General features: G+C 43.6%; 1 protein-coding gene across 1 annotated transcript in view; it reads left to right on the top strand.

The window, feature by feature from the left end:
* Window positions 1-18,639: 18,639 nt before the first annotated feature.
* LOC142991224 (semaphorin-3F-like) overlaps window positions 18,640-24,363 on the top strand; it is a 38,121-nt gene continuing 32,397 nt past the window's right edge. Inside the window, exons 1-2 of the mRNA XM_076141275.1 lie at window positions 18,640-18,964; window positions 20,288-20,440. Of these exons, the coding sequence (XP_075997390.1) occupies window positions 20,332-20,440 (109 nt within the window). The 5' untranslated portion in view covers window positions 18,640-18,964; window positions 20,288-20,331. The remainder of the gene's footprint in view (window positions 18,965-20,287; window positions 20,441-24,363) is intronic.

The raw sequence follows: 24,363 nt of genomic DNA, 5'->3' as shown, positions 1-24,363 counted from the left end.
AATCTTATTTTCCACAGAGAAACAGTGTGTCATGATCCCATCAGGCATTTAATTGCATTCCACAAATATTGCTGCTTTCCAACAGAATCTAATATTAAGCTCATTCAGGTAACAATGCTCTATTTTGTACAACCCGTTCTGATGTCGTGCATTTTGAGACTGAAGTGCAATGGTTGAGAATGAGTTCTGAGGGTACTTTCCTCCTGAGGTTTAACATTCCCTCACTTCATCTCATCTTCTTGAACCATGTGTCTGAAAATAAAGTGGAGGCCTGTTAAAATCAAGAGCTTTATGTAATCATTCTCCAACAAGGCAAAACAATCACAGCTCAGCACGGCGGAAAGTCAAAGTTCAAGAGAGACTTGTTTTTCTTTTTCAGAGAATACTCTCGGGTCTCTGGTGTAACTTTGTTGGACAGAATTCCTGTCAGGAAAAACAGGAATGCAGGAGCTGACATCACTGGCATTCGCATCAGTCAGAGCGTTTGTGTTTTCCCTCTTGATTCCCCCAGAGAGGTCATCACTCCACCCGACCATCAGAAATATGTGACTGCTTATAATAAAACTATATTGTTACAAACTGTCCACAGACTATAAAGACCTTCTAAGTTATTTAATTTCAAAGCCATCAATGTGTAAATAAATCCCCAATTATTGAACTATTTTAGTTTATCAACACCAAAATTTCTTTAAATTTGGCCTTTAGATGGCGCTGCACAGCTTGATGAATTAAACTAAACTCACTGTGAGATTGACTGGTGGAATTCATCCTTAAAATCCTTATTGTTTCCATTTTGCCTCTGATCACATGACAACAGGTGTGTCTGCTATTCTTTCTGCTGTGTGAATGGAGCACCTTGTCTGCAGTGAGAGGAGTAAGCTTGAGCAGAATGTGAAGGACCCCAACTCGTAACCAGAAACCCTCAGTGTGAAGTGGAGTGAAATCAGTAAAGCTGGAAACGTTTAAATGCATCTTCTAGGTAGGTAGAGACAAACACATTCATGTTTCCTATACAGCGTTTTCCATCTAGACTGCATTTGTTTGAATTTCATTCAGTGTAGATTTACGTGCATGTGGGTGCCTCACTGTGTGTCACAGAGGTTGATTAATTCTGACACAGGTTGACAGTTGCTTTGCGGCGGTGATATATTTTACCACACATGTGCTGGGGATTCGAGAGCGTTTAAACTGCTCACCTTTCCCCTGTGAAAGTATCCTTTTAGCTTGATGACTGTGAAGCGGTTCTGTCCCTCCTAATATGTCAGAGTGTGAATGTTACTGAACCAGCTTCTGTGATTCCGCCCTAGTCAGGACCTTTGTGATTAAAAGCTCTAAGCTGAACACAAGCAGAGTGACTTTAAAATGATAGTGTTCAGCTTACACAGAAATCAATGTCAACATTATAGCCTTGAATGGAGAAAACACTAACAATTTATACAGAATAATGAGTATTAAATCCAATGGTTTTATCATCTCCTTAAATTTGTCTCTCTCCTAGTCTACATTGGGACCTTGTCCTTGCATAAATGCACCGTTGTGGCATCTGTTACTTTGCTCCACCATTTCCTTTTGTGGCCATTTAAATGCCTCTTGTTTGTCCTCTGGGCCTCACTGAAGCTGTTTCACTGGCACCACTGATGAACATCCCAGAGTCTGAGGATGGCTGTGATCTTACGCAATCTTGGTTTTCCAGCACATGTTTTCTGTTGAGGTGACTGAGCAGGTTACTAGTTTCTCCCTTCCTCTGGCCATAACAGCGGCTTGGCATACTTTGGTAAATATTGTCTTGTGCTCCATGTCAGCCTTTGTTTCATAGCCAAACCACTTCCAAACAAGTGATGAAGCTCCTCTCTTTGGAACAAGTTGTTGTTGCGTAGACTTTCTCATTCAACTCTCTTATTCAATTTTATTTCCATTTCACCATCCCTTTAGTAGCTGCTAGCATGCTAGGCTACAGCGTACTAAACAGTATTTGTGAATGGCCGCGATTTACATTAACTTCTTCGTATTCTTTTTGTTCCCTGCAGACTAGGCGCAATAATAGCATATTGCAGTCCAAATACGGCCAGCAAAATAACTTCATAATTTGGTAGAGTTTGATGGTTCAAGGTTCCAAGAAAGCCATTAAAACAGTCTTTGTTATGCCTTGTATCATCAAACATGTTAAGTAAGTGTGAAACTTCAAAGACCAATGACAAGCTGCACCGTCATGTTCCCAGACATGCTAAGCTAGCTGTAGCTGTGTGCAAGAATCGCTCACACTTGGGAAAGAGAATGTAGTCATATAAGGATTGTAGTTCTGATCAGTAGTGATTTCTCAGAGGAGGCAAGGGAGGCTGATACTCCTCGATAATTCATCCCAAATAAACATAATTACCACAATCAAATATGTGTTGTTTTAAGCAACGATACACACCAGGCCTGTAGGCAACGCAAGGGAGTTTGGATCGCTGCTCTCTGCCAGCTAGAGGAGTCACTTTACATGTCTCTCAAACAATTAGCTTAGTTCATGGCGTCATCTGTCTGGCCAGCTGTGAGATGCAGCTAGTTCGCTAACGTGGCGAGCGACAACAATATGGATGATTGTAAAGAATAGCGCTTTTCAGATTGGATATAAAGGACGCAGGCTGCGCAACTATGCAGCCTCACATAACCTCACAGCTCGACACTGGTTTAAGTTCATTTTTTTATCATACAGACATGGATGCGTATGATACTTTTCCTCTGCCAGTGCTTATTTCCCCTGAGGCTGCATGACCTTTACCTGAAGCTCCTCGTTGCAGTGCCTCAGATACTAAAGGATACGTAGTGTTTCACCTCAGACTTTATTAAAATGTTGTTTCCCGTCATTTATGATTGCACATAGCATAACCTCGCCAATGCCTTGAGCAGTGAGAAGCTAACCTCTCTGCTGTAGCGTTCAATCTTGTCAGATAGGTTTTTCTGATCTATTGATATACCAAGTGCAAATCTGGGCAAAAGTAAGGGAATTACACCTTAAACAGAGTAGGTTTCAAACAATTGTCATATTTGTAATAGGCTGTCTTTGTTTGTGGTGGACAAAACAATTACATAATTGTTCTTTCCACGACCAAAATCCTTGCTGCTCTTTATAATCCACAGCCCTCACAGTGAACAATGGACAGGGACCCATTTTCTACAGATAATGATATTATCTTGAGGTTATCTTGAGTAAGGATTTTTTTTTTAATGACATTCACCCCAGTTGTGTTGGGGCCAGTTATAGCACTTGCAGTCTATCTGTGTAGCTCGGGTTCATGAGGGGTGAGTGGAAAAGGCAAGTATGTTTTTGTGATTTGAGTGAACTGACCCTTTAGTTACTGGCAGTGCTAAACATGTCACAGAGACAGAGTGTTTTGGGGGAGCAAAGGCGTGCCGCTTGGGTGTTAAAAAAATATCCATGTAGCCATCAAAGGAGCAACATACAGTGGACAAGCATCTGATAAAGTGCCTGATGGCTGTTGAGCACTCTGTAGAGCAGATGGACTTCCTTCAAGGTGAAGAGGGCAGAGAGTTTATTGAGCACAAATCCTATGGGTGTCTGACTGACTAACACACTCACACATACACACACACTATTGAACCAAAAGAGAGGATTTCCAAACAGAGGCAGGAGAGATATGGTTTTCAGTGCAGCCTTTGCACCTGGGGTCTATCATCCAGGTCTGGAAGAGGGCCTCCATTTCACAGATGGCGGAGCTGATGTGAGCCATGAGCTCTCTGCTCTGGGTCTTTGATTACATGACCTGGTTTCAGTGTTTGAGAAAGGTGTGAAATGTGGAAAACAGTCCCTGTAACACAGTGTGGCTATGTTTAAAAGCAAGAAATTAAGTAACTCTCCTGATTAAAAAGTGTGACCTCAACAATATGAGGCACAGTTTTCCTGTATGCTGGGTATTTTCTTCTTCTAAAACAGTAGGTTTATACACACTATACTCATAAGCAGAAGGTAGTAAGCCATATACATCGATGGAATCAGACACTGAACATACACAACTGGTTGCATAAACTCCTGAGGGGAAGAACGCTGGTTAGGAAATGTATGTAGCTTTTGTAAATCAATTTAGAAGCGTATAATCTGGGCCCGTTACACAAACATAATTTTAGGTCAATTGCAATTTAATTATGGTGGTTACATGATGTTTAGAAAAATCTATTCATTGCCTCAATCAGGTTAGAAATAGTTTTAACATGCATGCATATCGGGTGTGTAGGAGCTAAAGATTTGGTACAATCACACAATGAAAAACCTGCACACGGCATTAAACGGCATAAAAGAAGTTTAGATAAAAACTCTATTTGAAAATCTGTGTCTTTCAAAATACTTTAGTTTAAGTCAATTAACAAGCAAGTCATAAGTTCATAGCAGTACTTTAAAGGCAGCAGTGTACCTTTAAGTTGGACATTACAATGATTTAATAAAGAAAAGTAGTATTTAAAAGATATGTTGATATTCAGTGAGTTTAGTAGTTTTCCATTGATGATAAATTTAAGAATGTTGGTGTCCTAATCTAATCTGGAAGGAGATGAACGCAGGTAAATGAGTATTTGTGGCTAGGTTGAGATCCTGTAACATCCCGTCACATCAGCCATAAATCCACTTAAGTGTGTGTAAGTAGCAAACTCATCCATTCTGGGCTGTCTGAGCACTTCCTGAAGCAGCGGACAGGCGTGAAGCACGAGTGTTTCTTTCTACATGAACCATGTGGCCCCAGACAGAAGTTCAGAGCCGTGAAAAATTGGGTCATCGATCCAACATATCATCACAGCTGCTGTTCTCTTCATGTAGAAGCCATTAGATTAGCACTTGCTGCTATTTGATCATTAATCCCGTCCTGTAATTTACCCCCAGCCAGTGTGCTCGTCTATGTGGTGTCAGTATGAATTCACAGCAGACAGTGTAGGATAAAGAATAATTCTCTTTTTGAGCGACGTTCCCCTTTATGTGTGATATATTTGTACCTCTTATTTTTAGGCGCTTGTGGTGATCACTCAGAGGTTGACTCATCACAGCAGCTCGCAGACTGATAAGGCATCAAGTCCTCAAGGTCAAGTTAAAATTACATTTCAGACTTACAAGTCTCTTATTTCCTCTAGTAATTGGCTGCTGATGCATATGTGTGCACAGTTTCCTCACAAGTTTAAGTCTGACTCGGTTTTAGTGATTTGACCACAGTACTTGCTGCAGGTATACTGTATATTCAGCATGCAAATTGAAACGTTGTGGGTAGTCGTCTCTATCATAAGCAAGGGTTTTGACACTCTCATCACCTCTGCTGAAGATGAGTCAGAGATCCAGCCTGGGCAAACTCAGCTGGAATAACCCTAAGAAGCTGCTTCCCATCACCTGCCCCTGCCTAATCAACACCCGCACCCCCCACATATGTAAACACACACACACAAACTCACACACACAAACACACACCCTACCTCATTAGAGTGCTTGCTGCTTTAGTCTCCATGGAAACACTAAACAGGTGATATATTCCAAAGGGGGAAGGTTTAGGGAACTGACAGGCTCCTACCTTTAAATTGTGTGCGTGTTTGAGAGAGTGTGTGTGTGTGTGTGTGTTGTCCTCCTGTGCTGGCTGTGCGTTTCGCAGTATTTTGGCTGTGATTGCGCTTCGGCTTAGCTCTGTCCTGAAAAACCAGGTCACGGTGACAGGACGTGTCAGCTGCTCTCTCTGTGTGTTGATATGATGCTGGGCATTGGTGAGGCCATTGACAGATCTGTAGTCTGTCAATGGCCTCACCAATGCCCAGCATCATATCAACACACTGAGTAATTCAATACACAGTAGGATACACACGATGGTGTTTATCTTATCAATTTTCTTGTTCAGGTGCTCCCTCTGGATGCCGGAGGGAGAGAGATTATCTTGGTTTGAAATATTCCCAAATGTCTTTTTTAACATTTTAAGATTGAAAGGGAGGAGTAAAGATCACAAAAGTAAATAAAATGAATAAAAATTATCCCTTAAGTCGTTACTGCATTTTAGATTTAAAGGATATTCATGTGTTTGGCTATGAATATCAGTTGAAATTGCTAGAGGATTATCAGAATATCATGATAAGCACGTTCACGCCGCTGAAGTGCACCGATGACATGAGCGAATGCCTGTGAGACAAAGTCAAGCCAAAAACATTTTAATCACCTGCTGTATGTAAAAACAGATAAAGAAATGCTTGCGTGTTGAAGCATGGTCAGACAGTTGTTAAGTGTCCTGAGGCATTTCCTCTCTGGATTAGCCGACCCCTTTGTAAACAGCCTCGTTACCACAACAAATATGGTTGTTTGTGCTGCAGAAGGAGAGAGAAGCACGGGGTGGTCTGGTGGAGTGGGTGCAGGGATAACCCCAATTCAAAGCGTGACCAGTTTAATATGTGGGGCAGACTTAATGTCATGCCTATGGGTGAGGGTAAAAGCCATAGACGGCCGACTGACTTCATGTGCAGTCGGGCTCAAATTTCATCGTGCTTGCTGGGATCAGAAAAACATTGAGTTGTTGCGAAAGTGTTACGCGCATTTGCAAAGCCTGGAGTGAGATGGTGACTGAGACTCTGCGCTCACTGTGAATGATCTGAAACAGTTTGCAGCATAATGACAAGATCTACATGATATCAATCACCTTTTAGAGGCTTTCTCAGCGTGCCCCTACAACATGCGCGCCTGTGCACTCCTGCTGTGCCTGTAGACTCATTACATCCCAGAGAGTGTTGTACAGTTTACATTGTCATGACAACAGGACTCTATTGGGACACGACGAGGAGAGTGGAGGGTGGAAAGAACTATCAGGCGTGTGCAGTGGATTTGATGTTGTTACAGGTGAACGTTTATCAGTCAACATGGGATCAGATACTCTGAGATGATGCAGCGCACAGGTGCACTGTGAGAAAGAGTCCGGAATTGTGCCTCTTGCAATGCCTGAGCTTTTCACTTGGGGCAGTATTCTATAATAAGTTACAATTTTAGTGTTTAGAGTGAAGGATACAGCGTAGACATACCATCCACTGTGGAGGGACGCTCCCCTTTTCCATCTATTAACAACATCTTCAGTTTCTACCTTCAACAGAAATGACTTTGGCCCTTTTTTGTGGCCTCAAGATAGGGGACAGCCTCTTCTGATGAGGGGCTGCAGACAGGACTTAGTCTGCAAACACCTGCGTGTCAGCAGCTCTCTCCATGGTGGCCTGTCAGACATGATGGGCTCATAAACGAGGTCTCGCTCACTTCATCTTGCCGACACATGGCACTGCAGGTGAGCATCAGGCTTGAATCTGCTAAAGCGTCATTAATATTAAAGATTGAAGCCAGCAGCAGGCGCCGAGCTGCAGGACTCATAGTGGGTGAGACAGAAAGCTCTTCCAGCTGTGCGAATGAAGAAAGAGATCTGAGGAAGCTGGGACGGTAAAGGATCAGTGAAGGTGAGGGAAAAGTCTTTGAGAAGCTATCGAGTGTCAAGAAAATGATTCAATTACAGACCAGCCAAAGGTTTCTTCTGTCGCTCTGGGGTCATTTTTGAGAAATGCTTCGCCACTGGAAAATAAGTCAGACATTTTGACAGCAATTTTATTGGACGTGGGGGAAATTCATTGTCAGAGGTTTGAGCCAGGTCCGTGTGGACGTACAGTAAATCAGTCACCTCCACTCTTACCTACCATACTCTGTTAATGAGAAGTGACACTAAAGATGTGGCTGATTTCCTACATGGCCCTTGCAGTCGCTTTGCATTAGCAGAGATGACAGATGATTAAAAGGATGGGGGTGGGGGTTGGTGGGAGGGTGTAGAGAGTGGTATCTCACTGAGTGACAGTCAAATGAGGGAAACGCGAGAGAGGCAACAACCTGCAAAAGACAGGAGCTTGATGAGTTGATGGCTGCCTCTCCCGAGCTGCTGTGAATGCATGCAGACTCCCCAGCAATTTCTAATGAGAAAAAGATGCAGATGTCGATAGTCTAGCTGTGTATCTATTAGCAGTAGAGGTTGAATTACAGCTTAAATGAAACTGGCTTTATCATGCTGTTTAATTCACGACTAAACCTCAAATGTGTTATTAGCTATGCAGTGTGGTGGAAAACAACAATTAACACCTCAAAGGAATCAGACTGTGCCAATTATAGACTTGTAAGCTCTTTTGCAGTTTGTTTTCCAATGTGTGCATGTGTATAATGTGTACCAACAATTATTATGTCTTCAGGTGCAGATTTTGAGAGACTATGGAGGACTGGACTCTCATCTTTCCGTGTGTTACTCAGCAGTTTCCTAGCCATCAAATGTCTGATCGGCATTGTTTGGATAATAACAAGTTGCTCTTGTACTCTGACATGTCGGTCCAGAGGGGACTGGGAAGTAATCTGGCTGCTGAGGGTCTTTGTGCCTCAGGGAGCGCTGCATGTGGGGTTTCCCCCCACTGTTTTTCAGGAAGGGATTAGAACATTTATTGTGATTGCTAGTGAATTGCGCCCAAGCCCTCAAAATGTTTGTTCTCCTCATCATCTCTTGTGCAGAGATTACCAGGGTCTGCCATTCTTCAGGCGCCCGGACGCCTGCTGGCTCTGGTTTGTATGATCCACATCAGACAAATAAATGTCGCTGGAGGATTTCTGTTTTACACAAATTAACACGGTCCACCCAAGAACAACAACAAAGCATGCCACTTAACATTTCCCATACGTATCGCCTTACATAACATTGGTTAGGCACGCACGCACCGTAGAGGTGAGAGGTCATGTCAGAGCCCAGCGACCCAGATCCTGGTGTCTCTGGAGGGAAAAGCTCCCAGCACAGAAAGCTCAGATTGCAAAGATGTCCAAATGTCCAAATCCTTCAGGAAGGTAACACTAATACACATCCACTGTGACCCCTGTGACCCCGCAGCCACTGTGAACAACACTTCAAGCACATTTTCCCCTTGTGATCACTTAATGCCTGCCAAAAGCTTTTCAGCTCTGTCCAAACTGATTTCAGGTGATTTCCAACTAAAACGTTTGTATTCAGCCCCAAAATGACACACAGTACATGACACAGTACATTAGAGCATTCATTAAGCCACCACCATGTTCATGATGCAGAGGAATGACCTCTCTACCAAAGCTTTTAGATAGAGGACACAAAAGTGATGCTGTTTGACGATTTCATGTCACTTACAATGGATTCAGATTGTTTCCAAAGTGGGTAGAAGTACAAATCATCCATTTCTTGATCAAAACACCGCAGACCGTATTCAAAAAGTTCAGCTGCTTTCTATAAACCATAAACTTACACAGCTCCTTCCAAGCACGCCGGCTGTGAGCGCCTGATACTCAGACAGGTTTGGCCGGGGTGTCACTTCAATACATGCATATTGCTGGAGGGCACAGCTTCATATCTGTCGTCATTACCTTTGCCCTTTATCACCCTGGATTCATGAAGCATGACACACGGGATGTTGGTCAGGCTCCAAGCGTGGATTAGGTTTGAGAACCTCTTCATATATCTCACAAGAAGTCTGAGGTCCGGAATTGTCACAAATCCAAATGATGAACCAGGGTGTTCAAATGTGACACATTACCTAACTGTCAATATGCTTAGACATCTTTTGCTTAAACGTTCCCTCAGTTTCTCCCGCCCTGGATTTAGATGCGATTCAAATGGACTTTGCACTACGTCAACCGGCGTTTCAGAGATTGTTGGGAATCCTGATCTGCTTTGAGTGAACCTCGCCCAGCCTTGACTAGCATGCTTGTCAAAGTGAGCCATCCGTGGCCCCTGTCCTGGGCATCTTGCCACAGGTCTATTGCTGGAGCCATGAACTCTTGGGAATGTTGGAATAAACAGTAGGACGCTGTGTGATTACAGTGCAGGGCCTTTTTCTACAAGAATAGGAGGAAGACGGCAGCCCGGATAAAGAGATACTGTACGTTAAAAGATCAAGATGATTTAGTTGTCCACTCTTCTTTATTCATTAATAGCCTCCTCTGTTTCTGATGATTACATGGAGCCTCTTCTGTATCTTCTGCCATGATTCCATTGAATTCAACCACTGTTTCTCCTGCCAGACATGTTTAATGCATGTGCAGGATGTTTCCCAGGAAAGACTCAACCAGCCTAAATCAAACTGAGCATCAAACTTTTGGTAAATGAATGTTTAACAAAAGCTGGCATCCACTGTAATTTGTGGTTTTGAAGAATGATGTACGATTGGCAAGAAGGTTTGACTGAGTTGATTGGGTTTCTGTGTTATTACCACAGGTTCCCCCTCCATTCATCAGGGATAGAATACCAAAACAATAGCCCCTGATTTTGCTTGGTGTTGTGGATAATTACTTTAAACCACAACAAAACCCTGCGACAGTAACGTTTAAAGCCAACAGCACCCAAGACAGCAGCAAGACTCCTTTTGATGTTTTATTCTGCGACAAAAAGCCCCAGATTGTATCCAGCTCACAGCATGCTCACATCACCGTCCCTCCCACAGGCGCTTGTGATACATGTTTCAATTCAAAGTTGGCTCCTCACAGATGGCGCACCGTGTCTGTGTTAACTCGTGTAAAGAAAACAATAAACAGCCTTTAAAATGCGACCAAACTAACGCAGGGTTAGCTTTGACATATTAGTGCATTAGACGATTGATGATTAGCAGACTGGATTATACAGGCTGAAAGAGATGAGGCCTCTGAGGCTGAATAAAATCCTGGCACACCAGGGAAAAGAGGATAAAAGGTCTGTTAGCGCCTGACACAGCAGGTTACCTTTTTTTGTAGATAGGAGGTGGATGTGTTCATTTGTTTCTGTGATTGGCAAGCCAGAGGTGAGAGGTTTGACGTGGGCTGCGGGGCACACTGAGCGTCTGCCTGGACCCACTTGGTATGCTGCGGGCTCTCAAGGGGCAGAGAGGAAGGACGGGGGCTTCGGTCTCTGTTAATCTAGTTGGCAGATGACTGACGTCTGCCTGTCCATCAAAGCGTGACCCGGGGCATACTTTTAATGAGATCCATTCCACATGACAGGCGCCACCTCTCCCTGGGCTGTCTGTCTGATCACCGTTTCTGTTCCAATCACATTTCTGCCTACGTGTGTTGCTGCTTTGCCTTGTGAATGTGTCTTTGTGTCTGCGTGGCTTTTTTGCGTGTAGAAAACGGAGAGCGAGATGGAGACCTACAACAAACAATGAATGAATATGTCAAACTGCAACTGCGACTGTCAGTCACCGCCATTCAAGTTCAATGTTTTCTCTAAGAGCTCACTGGACTGGATTGCAGCGTCTCGCATAGACAAGACGGTGAGCAGTGTTGCTTACTTTGTATATCAGCAAAAAAAAAGAAAAGAAAGAGACCTACATCTGTGGAAGCTGGAGTATTTATTTAGCAGTTGAATCTGTCATCTTTGCTTTAGCGTGTGTGTGTGTGTGTGCTAACGTGGAATTTATGTTCGGAGGCCAACATCCATCATGAGCCATGAGGAGAAAACTTGCTGGAGCATCTGAGCCTTGGCCGCTCTGCCTTTGGCCCGTTGTTTTCTATCAGAAACACATCGAGCTGGGAGGTTGTGCAACTTCTGCCACACATCTTTAAAAACAGAGACAGAGAATTGAAACCTTACACATCCATACCACTCCAGCTGAATTTCCCACATTGTTTAGGAGCCGTTGCGCAACTTTAAACACGGGTAATCGTGCGTGAAACAACAAAATGAGAATTTAGCGAAGAAACACACTCGACCAACACGACGCATTGCTTGATTGTCACCGTGGTTTATTGTCACGTGGAAGGACGTATAGCAGCAGATGTAGCGGTAGCGGTATAGAGGTAAATTATCTGGCTGACATCTTCTCGCAGATGTGGGGGGATGAAGTTAGTTTTCTTTGGCTGGTAACCACGGCTGCAGCTACTCGGAGCTCATTACGACATCATTTGGAGGCAGACAAGCCTTTTATTGGCACCTCGTACCGCTCATAGTCTGAGGTTACACACTGTCCCCGGTGATGGACTGTAAAACTGTTGGGATGTGGTTATACCCCCGGTGTAACGCTGCAAAGAGACTCACACATTCTTCACAATGTTTCATTCAATCTATTTGTGTTTTAAAATAGAGTTAAGGGTCAGCAAATTCACAGGAAGTTGGCATGAGTGTGTTTTCACCTTTGTATTGTGTCGAGAATTAAGATTTATTTATAATTAGTATGCTGAAATCCCACTGTGTCGATGGAGTTGCCAGTTGTGGTTGTATTTCAGGGGCTGAAAGGTTTTTCCCCAGACCAAACACGACAGGATCACTGCCGGTTTGTGCATTTATGATTTTGTCAGATGCAGCCGCCTCCAGTTTCAGTCAGATGGATCATTTCTTTTGTTCTAAACTGTCGACCTTTGGAGGAAATTGGTTTAGAGTGCAGAAAATGCCTTGAAACCAGCACTTTGCCACTGAAACTAAAGGCATCACACAGCTGACAAAACACCCAAATCCGCCGTGATTCCGGTACTGATGACTGACAATAAAACAATGCAGAAGGCAGAATTTTTTGTGAGCGAATTGTAACTGGAGTGCTGGGAGGAGGGAACGCCGATGGGAAAGCAGACGTGATAAGACCGAGCGACTTTCTACTGGGATTGAGTGGGGAGCCTCCGACAGTTGTGACATCCTTCCAACAACATTTCCACAGTTAATTAAATTGAGAAACTAAGCCACAGAGAAAGCCATAGTTAAGAATGTGCGCTTGATGTGCCACACTGTCTCCAGACATCTTACTGGAGATATCGGCTCTTTTACAACTCAACTGGTGTTGGGAGTTCTGGGAACAGATGTCCGGACAGATTTGCTCTCTTTTTTTTTTTACAGAAAGGAGAACTTTTTGTCTGTCGATGTTGTGTGGAAGGACAGTGAGGCCTTTGTTAGACGTGTCGATCCAGATTCATGGTGTTACATTGAAGTGATTCCTTCCTATCACAGCAAGTCTCTGCGTCTGTTTCAAAGGAATTATACAGAACACAGTTGTGGTTTTGTGCTGTAGTCAATAAATATAATGTGTCGCTACTTCGACTTCTTATTTTGGGACGTGGGTGGCATCAAGATGGATTTCATTAACTTTAATGTAATTTAGGTGCGTTTTATCAACCGGTTTAGGCAGATTTAGGAATTATGTGAGAGAACAAATGTCTAAAGAAATGGGATAGGAGTTGGTTTGGTTGCCTGAGAGCTGACAGGTCGCTTAACAAAAGCAAAAATATGGTTGTCACCGCACTCTCTCTCTCTCTCTCCCTCTCTCTCTCTCTCTCTCTCTCTCTCCCTCTCCCTCTCTCTCTCTCTCTCTCTCTCGCTCACTCACTCTCGGTCTTCCCTCCTATATCTTTCATGAACGCGTGACACGCACACGCGATCTCTCTCCGTCGCTCTCATACGCGCACAACTGTTTGGTCTCCATCTCTCTCCTATGTCATTTTGAATTCTGCAGCCACCTGTTTCACGGCCTCATCAGAGCGAGTGATGACAGCGGGGATGAGATGGGGGAGCGAGGGGGGAGGAGGAGCGAGGAACAGGGTGAAGGACAAGGGACTCTGTACAATCCGGCCAGTGTCGTTCAAAAGGAGGATAAATTGAAGACAGGCATTGTAATTATAGCTTTTGAACGCTCCGCGCTGAAAACTTTTAACCCCTCCAGCCTCTTTTTGGCTCGTCCCCCAAACGGCTGCTCGCATCCAGATTGAATAGACGTCATCAGGCCATTGTCATCACTGCTCTGTCTTTGGAATGACCCGGCTGAGGAGATTTCACCGGCTAAACCTGCACGTCGTAAATAACTTCTTAATTGTCCTTGACCTTATGTTGCACAAACATAGGCAAGAGAGGAAAATGAAGAAGAACTTGCATAACAAAGCAAATTCTTTAAATAGAGAAATGCCATTAAAATGAATCTAAGAAATGTTCTATAGAAAAAAAACACAAATCGCTGTTTCCGCATATCAAACCACAGTTTAGAGATCAGCTTCAACTAACCCACTTCCTGAACAAAAGCACAGTCATCACCCCCCCTTCGCCCCCCCCGCCGGGCCAGAGACCTGTGGCTGGATGCCGACGAAGAACGACACTGACAGACCCAATCCCCAACAACGCTGCATGGGAAAACGATTACACAAGCCCCCACAACCACAGGTGGCACGGCCGGGGCACCTTCAACCACAAAGTCACGCTAAAAATAACGCCATTGTTATTGTTTGCAGTGGACTTTACAGTGAAGAACGAAAAGAGTTTGTGTGTGTGTGTGTGTGTGTGTGTGTGTGTGTGTTGGGGGGGGGGGCTGAGGTAATGTAATACACATTCTCCTCTAGTTGATACTGGCAGAGGGGAATCCACCAGACTTGCAGGGGACCGGATCAGACCCTCTGGAGCCTGTGAGGAAACAGCTTCTAATTCATACCAAATCGTCCCGCCACAGCTGCCCCCTCCCTGCCCCGCCCCCTCACCAACTCCCTTCCTCCTCCTCCTCCTGCTGCTCCTCTTCGTCTTTCCCAGGGAAGAGAACACGAGAGGCAAATCCAACGAGACAAACTTGTGTCATTTTTTTTTTTTTCCTGTCCCATTTTTAGCCCCGCAAAGCTCCAGCTGAGTCATAGTCTGCTTCTGTGACAAAGGGCCGACACACAAATACCAGCAGGGAAAAGAATGACAGTCAGACACAGTGAGATCTGACTGAGATACACATGCAGGAGTGACACAACTCCCACAGAAATGCTTGTTTTGGGGCATATAATTCACAAAATTGACTTTGGCTTACAAAACTAGAACTTTTAGCTTTTCCATTATAGTTACAGCAAGTTAGAAAATGTGACACGATGTTCAATGTCTAAAATATTCGAAAAAGGAACCAAACTAAATAATGACATAAGAGTGGTAATGACATGTCACTTAATCAGCCCTCATGTTTCTTAAAGCAGCTAAAGTTTGGGGGCTGGATCCAAGTTTTCTTCTTCTGCTGCCAGCTCTGTGGTGGAGGTACGACTCTGAGAAGTGCAGCGTTATCTTTTTCCCATTTAAATGCTAATGAGCGTGCTGCCATACCAGTCAAAGCGCTGCAGAAACGGTGTGAATTTTTAATATCTTATCACATGAAAAGGTAACAGCTCTCCCGGTGAGGCGGCGGAATGAGTACATGTTCGCTCATTAAATTCTACACAAATGATGTGTCCCTCAGAGAACGCTGAGGGCCAATCTGTGTGTGTCACGGTACGCCCAGTGTGTGTGTGTGTGTGTGTGTGTGTCTGTGTGTGTGTGTGTGTGTGTGTGTGTGTGTGTGTGTGTGTGTGTGTGTGTGTGTGTGTGTGTGTGTGCGTGTTGCTTGTGTATTATGTATGGTCATTTGTTTGGGTATGTGTGCGCACCCACATCTGCCCATGCCATTTAGACGTGTGTGTGCATGCAGATGTGCACAGCCAGCAGTGTGTGTGTGTGGGTGCACTTGTTTCTTCACCTCATCAGTAATGAACAGCTGTTAATTACCTCCCCATCATGCGGTGCAGCCAGCAGACAGAGGTTAACGTTGTCACAGCCTGTTAAAAATTAGTTTCCACGCCTGGTGTAGTCATTGATGGCAAAAGGTTAGAGGAAAATTCATTGACTGTAATGAAACTCATATGAGAGAACAACCTTTCGCCTGATTCTACCTGGATTTGTATTCCCTGCGGCTTGAGTTTCCATGAAAATCACCAATGTAATTTCCATAAATGTTGGTAGAGTTGTGTGTTATTTGCTGGGATGAAGCAATGTAGAATATGAATGTTCCCTTCAGAGCATTTTGTAAAAGTGAAGCACTTATTATTGAATGCAGAGTTACCTTCTTGCCCCTCAGGGAAATAACAACATTTCAACACAGGCAGGTTTTGTTTGGCTGATAAAAGCATTTTGAGGCGACTGTAAAAGTTCCAGAGAAAAAAGGAAATCTCCCAGCTGCAGGATTCAAACCTGGCATCTCCACTCCAGAACAAAAGGCCTCACGTCAGTTTTCACTGAATTCCTCTTAATGTGCTGCCTCTGTGGTCTGGCGCATAAAGCCGATTTTTGGTTTTAACATTATCTTTCACATTTCGCCTCCCTCAAGTGTAAAAAAAAAAAGCTGGAAAGCATGAGGGACTTTTACGGAGGCAGGCACTCCTCAAAGGCAGGATTCAGTAATTGCTTTCCTCTTGTCTCACGCTAGTGACAGATGGTGAGGCCACCAGAGGCTTGAAGATGGGAATAATATTGTTGATTAAAAAGAAATATAGGCAACAACATGCAGCTGTTGGCCACAGGACAGAGGAAGAAGACAAGGCAAAGGGGAAAACAGGAGTCGGTGATGAAGCAGCGTGACAAAGAGTCCAAAATGTGTCACTAATGATACAATAAACACTGCAATGAAATAGTAAATACACACTTTTTCAATTAAGGGTGTCTTAGCTGCTGATATGTCGGATTTAGAGTCTTATTCTTGTTCTGTACATTTGAGTATGATAATTATTCAAGATTGAGCAAGTTCACAAAAATCCGATGCAGTATATCACCATGGTTTGCCTTGTGTGGGTGAGCTCATAAGTGTGGGGTAATTGTTTCCCAGAGTTCTTTGCTGGTATCAAGGGAAATTTAAAACTTTTAATGGCAAATGCTGCACTCTGGCTCTATCTCTGCTATGAGTATCAAAGCCTGCAGTCACACTGTGAAGCCCACTCTTTTGCATAGACTGATGTTATAATTACCTTCGCTCTCCAAGACGGCTTTCAGACGAGCGAAAAACTCTACAGTCACAGGCAGAACAGAGCAGAGCGCAAATATTAACATTAGTGTGGATTTGTCTCTGTCAGAGCGGTGTGTATGCTGCTGGATCAGCCTCATCAGAGCTACACACTAATAACTGTTGCATGTTTCTGCACTACAGCAATATCATGAATGTGTCCCGTGTCAGATCTTACCTATTGATAGTCTGTGATAAAGTACATATGCAATAAATAATATGATATCATGCAAGCCTATCATCTATCATGCACAATGCCCTATTTTGCAATTTTGTCCTGGATCTGGATCTGGAGCCACACCCCATTTTAATGGTTTCTCTGGGGCTCCATCTTGATCCAAACCAGTTCATAGCCAACAAAAAACAACCAACATGAACTCGTTGGTGGGGGTAATAAATGGTGTGTGTGTGTGTGTGTGTGTGTGTGTGTGTGTGTGTGATTACTGGATCCATTTAAAGTCAAAGCAACCACACAAGTATTTTTTAGTATATGAGTAAAATTCTGCATAATTACTTTTGTGCTTTTACGCTCTAACATCGTATTCGGAGCACAAACACCAACTCAAAAATCGGTGTTGTCTCTAATGATTTCCAGCTGATTTGATCGTTTCTGCAGTTGTAATGTCTGTACAACTGCATGAAACCTAAGCTCCTTTATTTATCATTTATGGAGTAATAAGCATGCATGCTGGGTGTCAGCTGCGTTGTGCACTGACTGGATATGAAGCAAAATAAGCCTGTGTGATCATGAGAGGGATAGAGGCAGATTAAAAGATTTAAGGCTCCATTTGCCTATGAATATCTGATGCCTATCTCTGCTTTAAAGTCCCAAAGAGGCAACAGTCGTCTGTCACGTCTAGAAGGTGTTGGGAGGAAGTCTACTCTTATCTGCATCTCGCTTTTTTTCAACAGTTTCTTTTGTCAAGCACAGCTTTGCACCCACATTCCTGTGGAACCCAAGAGTTATGCAGCAGCTTTTAGCATCAAATAACAGCATTTCATCTCATCTTGAATCATTGTCTGCTTGTCAGTCAACATCCAAAATAGAATGAGTCACTTCATTCAAAAAGCAAGCTGTGCTCCCCACCACGTTACTGCAGAAGCAGCGGAGACGGAACAATAGTTTAGCTCAAAGATAAAAGCTTCTCCATGCTGCACTCTATTGTCTCCATCCAGCAAATACAAATCTCTATCTTGTAGTCGAGGGCTAATCAAGACGTGACATGAGCTGCATCAGAGTGCATTGTGGATTGTGGGTTTGGGCTTGCTGCCTTACCCTCATCCCAAATCATCAGCTAAACACTAAGGACAGAATTCTATCTTCTATCGTACAAGATGGACTAACTAACCGGACTAATGGACTACTAACTACTTCATGACTTGCTGGCTATCCATGATTGCATCTTTAAACAGCACCCACCCTCCTCACTTCATTTGCCCCCCTGCAGACTTTCACCTTTTCCCCCAAAAGACATTGGCTGGGCTCCGTTTGACCTCAGATCAGGAGTTAAGGTGGATCAGCAGAGATCAAACCCCCACCATAGTGAACCAATCAACATCTGCATGACATTTAGTTTGAAAGAAATGTTCAAACTGAGCACAGAATGCTTTTATGAAATATTGAAGTCTCCTATATGACAACATACAAACTCAGACTGAACATGGGGAGCGTTTGTATGTCGTCATCCATTCTTAGTGGGTTACCTTGGTGGCCCACCTGCTCTCCATACCTGTTTGGTGTGTGAGCATTTGGGGCGGGACAGGGTGCTGGGATGCTAAGGTGCAGGTTCCCTCCCTATGGGTGTGTCCTCCGCCGGAGCCCTCAGTGTGTCCACCTGCACCCATCCCGCTTCTCTGCACTACACACACTGACTCTCTCTCTCTGCGCACAGCTCAGCCACCGCGCCGCTCCTTCACATCTCCACCAGGAACAACTCTTTGTTTTATTAACCTCCTCGTTTTGTTGGAAAATACCGAGTGAGTGTTGCCGGGGATCCATTCGAGTTGAAAGAGGCTGAGTGAAGTTAAATTGACAAATCTGAGCTTTTTGTTTTGGTTCGGTTGTTGGATAATCGTGCGGGGATCTGCGGCGCGGATACACAGATACTCACTCCGGTGTGCGGACTGAGGAGCTCACAGGATCCGGATGAATGGTTTCTAAATGTTGATCAGCGTTAATACAACACTCAGAGGAAATAACTAGAAGGTAGGTCATAATCCAGATCTTATTCTCATGCATGACAACTCAGAGGAATCACTTCTATTCTCATAGATGTGCTGATAAAACAATAAGAAGCTGAACGAGACGCGGGGGGACAAAATGCCTGAGCTGCGTGTGCAGGAGCTCCACTGCAAATCCAATAAATGTCATTCAAAGTTCAGTAAAAATGATTTATTCTTGGGTTTATTTTGTAGTAGTGTAGTTACTTAAACAGATTGTATTTTTTCCCCGAGTTGATTTGTATTTTGTGTTGCGTGGGAGGCGTTTGTTTTAAATGATACAGGTTTAAACAATGCGAGAACAGAGGGAGCTTCTCGGATTATTCTTCTGTGTGTGAGTGTGTGTGTGTGTGGGATGTGAGTTTTTAAGGGTTGGACTGTTAAAACTTCCTCCTCGGTGTGATGCTGTAGTTCCACAGTGCAGATCGGTCCACTTTAACACCGGCAGGTAGTCTTAATTAAACACGTGGTTTGGGTTTAGACGCTTTTATTTTGGTGATGGCTTCTTTGGCGTCAGATCTGCCTCCGGGGGCTCAATGCGGAACTTGATCTTAGACCCTTTTAGTGACAAGTTTGACCTCAGACCTGCTGATCCACGTTCACTGCAAGTATAAGCAGGCGGGTAATTATAGCAAAAACACAGAGCTGCGTAAAGTTTCACGCCACCTCGCCCACGCTGATACAGTCTCTTCGATTAATGGGGATTTTTTATAAGAACGTTCACATGGTAAATCCGAAATTCACTTCACTTGCTGTGTAAAATCCCAACAAATCAACGTTTGACAGTGAGGATGCATCCATTCACTGCTCCACAAACCTGATTGTGGACACTTACAGAATGATTATTGTTATTAAAGAAAGGAACTACACTGATTAAAAAATGACATTTGGCTCTAGGGGAGTTTCTTCACAGCCCTCTCACACACTCTGTTCACTCTGTTGAGGTTACACACACATTCATTAGCAGGAATATAAGCTGTGTACATATCGACTAACCCGCTGAAATGAAATCTGCTGTTGGATTTTACACATTTTAATTCCCTCCATTAAAATTTCATCAGATGTTAGATCCAGTTCTTAGCACGGCATGAGTCCACATCCCTGACAAGATGCTCGGCTTTCCGTCTTCGCGTTTACATATGGGAAAGTCGTGAATCCTGTCAATAAGAGTGTGTGGAATTGATTTATGATCGCAGTTCAGTTCTGCAGACGGTGACGGAGAGACTATGTGTGTGTCGGTGTGTCAGGTGGAAGGAAGTGCAGCCATTGTTGTGTCTTATTGTGACGCTGGTGCCATTCTGTCCCTCAGCTCCTGGACTCGACCTTCTTCCTCTGTGTGGAAACAGAGGGACAATGTTGTGGGGCAGGCTGTGCTTGCTGCTGGCTCTGCTGGCCTTCTCATCCGGGAATCTTTCCCTCCCAGAGCCCCTCTCTGCTCCCAGGATCTTCCTGTCCTTCAAAGGTAAGCCGCTCTCACAAATGCGTCAGCGTGTGACTCAGTTTCTCTACAGACATATACGTTTGATTACTACCATCTATCCACACCGCAGCCATCATTTTTTGTGTGGATATGTTGGGATTGTTGTCAAGTGTAAATTGGCACCAAGTAGATTCTAAGGCTTGCTAAGCTCGGTATTTGTGTGTGAGTGTTTGTGTGTGAGAGAGAGAGGCGTGATGGAGGAGGGGGGTGGAGGAGAGACACAGGGGAGGTGGTGCTGATTGTCTCGTCTATTCAGGACCACAGAAAATGTCTTCATTTAAGCGCCTTGTTGCTATTAGTCCTCTAAACAGGCCTTTGTGTGACCTGGCTCCCCTTCTGAAATCAAGTCCGATTTAACACTTGGCTGGGCACACACTCGGGGCCCACATCCAGCATGTTATGAATGTTTGCCAGTTGCCACATGAGACCCCCGCGTGTGTTGAAGTGCCCCATTAAAATAGGCCTTGGCTTGGCTGGGCTTGGCAGGTCTTTGGCGCTTTGTCATTCCAGCGCAGGTGTAGCGTTCACATCCTAAGGTTTACCTGATACGCCTGACACTCAAATACTCCAATCAATGTCTTGTCTGCCTCTCCTCTTCTTCTTCCACTCCATGCTGGAGATTTAATGGAATATGAATTGTTCTGAAATGTATTGTTTGGCTATAGTTGGTACATTTCTGAAAGACCTTTTAACTTTAAAATCCAAGGATTTGTTACTGAAGACTGTTTCTTCCTCAGTTCTTTCCTCTTCCTCAGCTATACTGTATTTCTGCTTACCTGTTTGTTTTTCGTGCTCTCTCGTGAGGCTCCTCTGTCTAATGGAGCTGGATTTCACACTCTGCTAGCCCCACATTTACTCGGTAGAAAACTGTTCATTTATTCTGAGTTTGGTTTAATTGAGTTCCTTTTTGTTCTTAATTGGATTTGGGGGGTTCCTCTATGCTTCACAGAGCAACCTCAGATAGTTGGTGATAAGAAATGCACACAAGCTCTACATTTTGCCATGTGGCTGAGAATAGCTCCAGATGTGCCTTTATTCATTTATTTATCAATTTCTAATGTGTTGATGTGGATAATAATACGTTTCACCGTATCTGTTTACTGTTGACATGGAGATTTATGACAAGTGGTCGTTAATAGAATCGGTTTTATTGCACTGTTCCCTCTGTCAGTGAGCCTGTCTCACGTGTTTCACCATAAAGGTTACGCAATATCATTTTTCACTGGTTATTTACATTTTGTAAAGCTGGTGGAGCAGATTTAGTTGCCTTTGGCTGAAATGGAAAACCTGGCAACTAGAGAACCAACACTTTGTCTTGGTTCCTCAGGTCTTTGCTTTCAAACTAAGAAAGTAGATAAACAGAGAAAGACCCTCTCTCTCTCTCTCTCTCTCTCTCTCTCTCTTTCTCTCTCTTTCTGACACACACACACACACACACACACACACACACACACACACACACACACACACACACACACAGAGTACGGGAAAGGATAACACCATAAATCAAGTTTCAGAAAGACCAACAAAATAATTGCTAATAAATGCTAAGCTAAGCTTGGAAATAATTGATAATTTTTATGAACATACCGTATATTAGTGCATTTACTCTGTGTACTGTGAGATCATTTTTAAGTGTAAAATGCCTCCCACAGTAATCCAAGTGTAAACATTGGCAGTTTTAAGCACCTATTTAATTCAAGGTTTTAAAGGATATCGTAAAACAAATGTTTACAATGTAAACCACCATTGTAACCTTGAGAGAGTATTTTTATCTGATGAGGTTCTGTAGTAGCTACTGCTTAACGTCATGCTGAGTTATTAACTGTGATAAGAAGCACGAGAGCAAATGGATACAAGCAGCAGAGGAATTTCCATTCAAACCAGAGGAATAGATCAGCAACTCGGTCCGCAAAGAAATTGAAAGAGTGACACAAAGGCTTGAGACACATATGGGTCTGTCATACATATACATTATGTGTGTGTATGAGTGTTTTTTATGGATTTCAACACAAACAAAAAGGACAGCTCAGAGTTTTGCGGTAATGTAGGTGTATTGTCTTACACAAAGACTGAATGGCGCTGGCTTCGATCAGCTGCTGAGAACTCCCATACTTACTTTTAAACCAGGCCTATAATCACACACTATTTTAGTGCGTCGGGCTCGCAGAGGTCGTGACCCTTCAAACAGAAGCCAGTCAGTGCTGAGGTTAACTGCCCCTCAAACTGTGGGAGAATAGCACCGCATTAACACATAATAGCTTGTTACGCTAATCTTCAGGCACATTTGAAAGTGTTTAACTTTGTTTTTCTTCTGTCTTTAGTTCAGGGTGAAACACCTGGGTGCAAGGTTAGCTTTGGGAAGAGACGCCTGGAGAGAAAAGACAAAGCCAGGCAGTCCTGTAATTGGACTAATTATCTCAAGGAATCCTGAGGTTCCTTAAGTGTCTGCACTATTTCACTATGAGGGATCAATGATGGTCCCGTCTGAACAAAGAGTTTACTATCAGCTCATTTACTCCGGCAGCTTTCAGCATGAAACATATTAGAAATAAGATCTCAGATATTCTTCAAATCTTTGGGCGATCATGAGCGGCTTCAGAGTTTAAATTAAACAGCTTGTTCTATTTTTGACTCGGCAACAAAAGACTTCCTATCTCACCGATTAGGCCCTACAGGCAGACACACACTACACATACAGAATATATAGGTTATGGTGAAGGAGGTCTGTGATGGTCCTCTGTGTAGGTGGTGCTTTTGGTGAAAGAGAAGAAATCATTACAGTAATAATAATCGTAGCCTTTAATCTCTCCTAGTCTGTGTGTGTGTGTTTTGTGTCCGTGTGCGTCGTTGCTGGCAGATCCTTTCCCCAGAACGTTCGTCTGATACCAAACTAAGGTTCATCTCCTTACATCTTAACCCGGCTTCTTATATAATTGCGATACTGGAGACGGCGTTAAGTGCCTCAGCAGAGCTTTACTGCAATCAATGAGCTGCTGAAAGCTTATCCACAGCTAACCGGTCTGCTGGAAGATAACAGTGACCCCAGGATGGCTCGGTCGAGGGCAGTAAAGGCCAGAAGTACCTGGCAGACAAAGTCCCAGTCTGCATCACACACACACACACATCACAAGCCACTCGCTATCTGCTTCAAATGTCTCCATCTGTCCCAAAGTCCCTGGAAGCCTTGATGATTGTCACATCACTGCAGGGGGCGTCTGCATTCAGTCTCTTTACCCAGAAGTCTTCCTGTTGTCCTGGATCATCTCACTATACATTATGATACATTACTCACTTGTGCATTGCGAGAACATTTTGCCTGTATCTCAACATCTCAGCAGTGTGGAGTGAAGCCAGTTGCCAGTATGTAATTGTCAATTTTGTGCCAACTTATACATGTAAATGCATTTTATTAGTCACAGAGTTATTGAGTTCAGCTTGTACTCTGTTATTGCTTTTGCTGCAGCACTCCCAGAAGTATATCTCATCCCAGAAACTCCAATATCAGCAATGATTCTGTCAAGATTTCTCCTGATACGCTAGAGATTTTACAAGATCCAATGATTTACTGGAAAATTACGTGAAACAACGTCACTGACATTGTTTTCAGCGGGTTGGAGCATTGTAGAAATATGTGGCGTTCACTTACCAGGTCTGTGGGAGTCGGAATCTTTTGAAATGAAATACTGTCAGTGATGCATGGAGGTAACTTTCCCCTGTAGATCATTCAATTTTGCACATTCACATTTTGAGGTAGATGCTCTGGGTGGTCCATAAAGGTCTTTTGATCGTCTCTGCGTTGGAGGTGTGACTCTGCTTGTCTGGTATGCAGCATCAATGTATCATTGTACCTGTTGGCAGCAGTCAGAAGTCTCTCCCTTTGCTATTATCTAGATGAGAGAACG

Source organism: Genypterus blacodes, unplaced genomic scaffold (assembly GCF_046128005.1).
Source record: "Genypterus blacodes isolate CSIRO-AG114 ecotype Tasmania unplaced genomic scaffold, CSIRO-AGI_Gbla_v1 ptg000017l_1, whole genome shotgun sequence".
NCBI lineage: Eukaryota > Metazoa > Chordata > Actinopteri > Ophidiiformes > Ophidiidae > Genypterus > Genypterus blacodes.
Note: the sequence above shows the minus strand (reverse complement) of the source record. Positions and strands in the feature narration are given on the sequence as shown.